This window comes from Hyla sarda, chromosome 2 (assembly GCF_029499605.1).
Source record: "Hyla sarda isolate aHylSar1 chromosome 2, aHylSar1.hap1, whole genome shotgun sequence".
In the NCBI taxonomy this organism is placed as follows: domain Eukaryota; kingdom Metazoa; phylum Chordata; class Amphibia; order Anura; family Hylidae; genus Hyla; species Hyla sarda.
The window spans coordinates 8416937-8421657 of record NC_079190.1 but is presented as its reverse complement, the minus strand read 5'-3'; the positions used below and the strand labels follow the sequence as shown (position 1 = coordinate 8421657).

The 4721-nt window shown below is 55.6% G+C and overlaps 1 protein-coding gene across 1 annotated transcript; it reads left to right on the top strand.

Annotated features, from left to right (window-relative positions):
* The first annotated feature begins 334 nt into the window (after positions 1–334).
* Positions 335–4029, top strand: LIPT2 (lipoyl(octanoyl) transferase 2). The gene is made up of 2 exons (XM_056561078.1): positions 335–924; positions 3571–4029. The coding sequence occupies exons 1-2, from the start codon at positions 444–446 to the stop codon at positions 3816–3818; spliced, it is 729 nt and encodes a 242-aa protein (XP_056417053.1). The 5' UTR covers positions 335–443; the 3' UTR covers positions 3819–4029.
* Positions 4030–4721: the final 692 nt, after the last annotated feature.

Below are 4721 nucleotides of genomic sequence, written 5' to 3'. Positions count from 1 at the left end.
CAGTGCGCCCCCAGCTGTTGCAAAACTAAAACTCCCAGCATGCCCTGACAGCCCGGTGCGCCTCGCGCTGTTGCAAAACTACAACTCCCAGCATGCCCTGACAGCCCAGTGCGCCTCCAGCTGTTGCAAAACTACAACTCCCAGCATGCCTTGACAGCCCAGCGTGTCTCCAGCTGTTGCAAAACTACAACTCCCAGCATGCCCTGACAACCCAGTGCGCCTCCAGCATGCTGGGTCTTGTAGTTTTGCAACAGCTGGAGGCACCCTGTTAGGGGATACACTAAGCACGCATACCAAGGGGTTAATCTAATGATACATTGTATGTTTTCTTACATAATCCGCTGCGGATTTGCCGCCTATTGACTCCAATGGGTCTGTAGCAAATCTGTTGCGGATTTTCCTGCGGATTCTGACCCATTGAAGTCAATAGCGATATAATCCGCATGTGCTGCCGGGAGTCCCCGGTGTCCGCTCCGCCTCCCGGGATGTCTGCTGGCCGGCCTGTGCTCCGTGTTCTCCGGCTGGGCCGGCTCCCGTTCCCCGAGGCTCTGGCCGTACAGCAGCGTTGTGTCCGGTCTCTTCAGGAGGCTCCGGGCCGGGACTCGCTCCTCCTGGTGGAGCACCGGGCGGTGTACACTGTGGGGATCCGGCGGGGCCCGTACCCCGGGGAGGAGGAGGCTCGGCTTCGGGCCCTCGGAGCGGATTTCCAGCGCACAGACCGCGGCGGCCTCATCACCTTCCACGGCCCCGGACAGCTGGTGTGTTACCCGGTGCTGGACCTCCGCCGCCTCCGCCGGTCCCTGCGGGACTACGTGTGCGGCCTAGAGGGCTCCGTCATCGGCCTGTGCCGGGGGATGGGGCTGGAGGCGGGCCGGGCCCCGGAGACCGGAGTGTGGGTGCGGGACCGGAAGATCTGCGCGATCGGTAAGGACGGCGGGGAGAGGGGGCCGGGGATCAGCATACAGGGGCCGGGGACTACAAGGATCAGCATAAAGGGGGACTACAAGGATCAGCATACACAGGGGACTACAAGGATCAGCATACACAGGGGACTACAAGGATCAACATACACAGGGGACTACAAGGATCAGCACACAGGGGGACTACAAGGATCAGCATAAAGGGGGACTACAAGGATCAGCATACACAGGGGCAGGGGACTACAAGGATCAGCACACAGGGGCCGGGGACTACAAGGATCAGCATACACAGGGGACTACAAGAATCAGCACACAGGGGCCGGGGACTACAAGGATCAGCATAAAGGGGGACTACAAGGCTCTGCATACACGGGGGGACTACAAGGATCAGCACACAGGGGCCGGGGACTACAAGGATCAGCATACACAGGGGACTACAAGGCTCTGCATACACGGGGGGACTACAAGGATCAGCATACACAGGGGCCGGGGACTACAAGGACCAGCATACACAGGGGCCGGGGACTACAAGAATCAACACACAGGGGCCGGGGACTACAAGGATCAGCATACACAGGGGACTACAAGGATCAGCATACACAGGGGCCGGGGACTACAAGGATCAGCACACAGGGGGACTACAAGGATCAGCACACAGGGGCCGGGGACTACAAGGATCAGCATACACAGGGGACTACAAGGATCAGCATACACAGGGGACTACAAGGATCAGCATACACAGGGGCCGGGGACTACAAGGATCAGCACACAGGGGCCGGGGACTACAAGGATCAGCATAAAGGGGGACTACAAGGATCAGCATACACAGGGGCCGGGGACTACAAGGATCAGCATACACAGGGGCCGGGGACTACAAGGATCAGCACACAGGGGCCGGGAACTACAAGGATCAGCACACAGGGGCCGGGAACTACAAGGATCAGCATACACAGGGGGACTACAAGGATCAGCACACAGGGGCCGGGGACTACAAGGATCAGCACACAGGGGCCGGGGACTACAAGGATCAGCACACAGGGGGCGGGGACTACAAGGATCAGCACACAGGGGGCGGGGACTACAAGGATCAGCACACAGGGGGCGGGGACTACAAGGATCAGCACACAGGGGGCGGGGACTACAAGGATCAGCACACAGGGGGCGGGGACTACAAGGATCAGCACACAGGGGCCGGGGACTACAAGGATCAGCATACACAGGGGACTACAAGTATCGGCATACACAGGGGACTACAAGGCTCTCCATACACAGGGGGACTACAAGGCTCAGCGTACACAGGCGGGACTACAAGGCTCAGCATAGACAGGCAGACTACAAGGCTCAGCATAGACAGGCAGACTACAAGGCTCAGCATAGACAGGGGGGACTACAAGGCTCAGCATACACAGGGGGACTACAAGGCTCAGCGTACACAGGGGGGACTACAAGGCTCTGCATACACAGGGGGGACTACAAGGCTCTGCATACACAGGGAGGACTACAAGGCTCAGCATACACAGGGAGGACTACAAGGCTCAGCATACACAGGGGGGACTACAAGGCTCAGCACACAGGGGCCGGGGACTACAAGGATCAGCATAAAGGGGGGACTACAAGGATCAGCATACAGGGGTCGGGGACTACAAGGGTCAGCATACACAGGGGACTACAAGGCTCAGCATACACAGGGGACTACAAGGCTCAGCGTACACAGGGGGGACTACAAGGCTCAGCGTACACAGGGGGGACTACAAGGCTCAGCGTACACAGGGGGACTACAAGGCTCAGCATACACAGGGGGGACTACAAGGCTCAGCATACACAGGGGGGACTACAAGGCTCAGCATACACAGGGAGACTACAAGGCTCAGCATACACAGGGAGACAAGGCTCAGCATACACAGGGAGACAAGGCTCAGCATACACAGGGGGGACTACAAGGCTCAGCATACACAGGGGGGACTACAAGGCTCAGCGTACACAGGGGGGACTACAAGGCTCAGCGTACACAGGGGGGACTACAAGGCTCAGCGTACACAGGGGGGACTACAAGGCTCAGCGTACACAGGGGGGACTACAAGGCTCAGCGTACACAGGGGGGACTACAAGGCTCAGCATACACAGGGGGGACTACAAGGCTCAGCATACACAGGGGGACTACAAGGCTCAGCATACACAGGGGGACTACAAGGCTCAGCATACACAGGGGGACTACAAGGCTCAGCATACACAGGGGGGACTACAAGGCTCAGCATACACAGGGGGGACTACAAGGCTCAGCATACACAGGGGGACTACAAGGCTCAGCATACACAGGGGGGATTACAAGGCTCAGCATACACAGGGGGGACTACAAGGCTCAGCATACACAGGGGGGGACTACAAGGCTCAGCATACACGGGGGGACTACAAGGCTCAGCATACACAGGGGGGACTACAAGGCTCAGCATGTTGCCTGCTTCAGGGGATACAGATGTTTCTGGCTTCTCTACAACCTTTCACTCTCCACTGAGGCTGAAACTACAACTCCCACCATGGCCCCACAGCCTTCAGCATACTGCTCGCCTCTCTGGCTGTCTGGGCATGCTGGGAGTTGTAGTCTCACTGTTAGGGTGTGTAGGGTCATAGTGATGGCTGTTTGTCTCCTCAGGGGTCCACTGCTCCCGGCACATCACCTACCATGGCCTCGCCCTCAACTGCAACACCGACCTGTCCTGGTTCAGCCACATCGTGCCCTGTGGGATTGTGGGTAAAGGCGTCACCTCGCTGAGCGCGGAGCTGGGCCGGGAGGTCACCGTGGATGAGGTCGTCCCCCCGTTTTTGGAAGCCTTCCAGGAGGAGTTCAATTGTACTGTGGAGTATAGTGATGATCATGTGACCGCGGAGGGGATGACGTAGGATTATAAACGTATAATGTACGGACCGCTATATGTTCTGTGGATGGAGCGGACAGCAGACGTATTAAAGGGCCCGAGGGGCCCCCGAGTCCTCCTGGGTCTCCTCTGCTCTGGAGTCTTCCCTCTTCAGTGTATTCACCAGGAGGTGCCGGGCAGATTTGGCCTTTTTGTTGAAATGTACACAGCCTATAAATAATACCGTCATACAGTTACCATGGAATATTATTAACACATCATTACCATATATTATCACACAGTGTCTGAATAATACTGCCACACAGTGATAGAACAATACTGTCATACTGAATAATACTGCCACACCAGGCACACAGTGATAGAACAATACTGTCATACCGAATAATACCGCCACACAGTAATAGAATAATACTGCCACACCAGGCACACACAGTGATAGAACAATACTGTCATACTGAATAATACCGCCACACCAGGCACACAGTGATAGAACAATACTGTCATACTGAATAATACTGCCACACCAGGCACACACAGTGATAGAACAATACTGTCATACTGAATAATACTGCCACACCAGGGACACACAGTGATAGAACAATACTGTCATACTGAATAATACCGCCACACCAGGAACACACAGTGATAGAACAATACTGTCATACTGAATAATACCGCCACACCAGGCACACACAGTGATAGAACAATACTGTCATACTGAATAATACTGCCACACCAGGGACACACAGTGATAGAACAATACTGTCATACTGAATAATACCGCCACACCAGGAACACACAGTGATAGAACAATACTGTCATACTGAATAATACTGCCACACCAGGCACACACAATGATAGAACAATACTGTCATACTGTATAATACCGCCACACCAGGAACACAGTGATAGAACAATACTGTCATAC

Excerpts from the sequence above, each read along its gene's own strand:
- LIPT2 (XM_056561078.1), top strand. The coding sequence starts at position 444 with ATGTGCTGCCGGGAGTCCCCGGTGTCCGCTCCGCCTCCCGGGATGTCT. Across the intron at positions 925-3,570 it reads CCGGAAGATCTGCGCGATCG|GGGTCCACTGCTCCCGGCAC; the intron begins GTAAGGACGGCG and ends TTGTCTCCTCAG.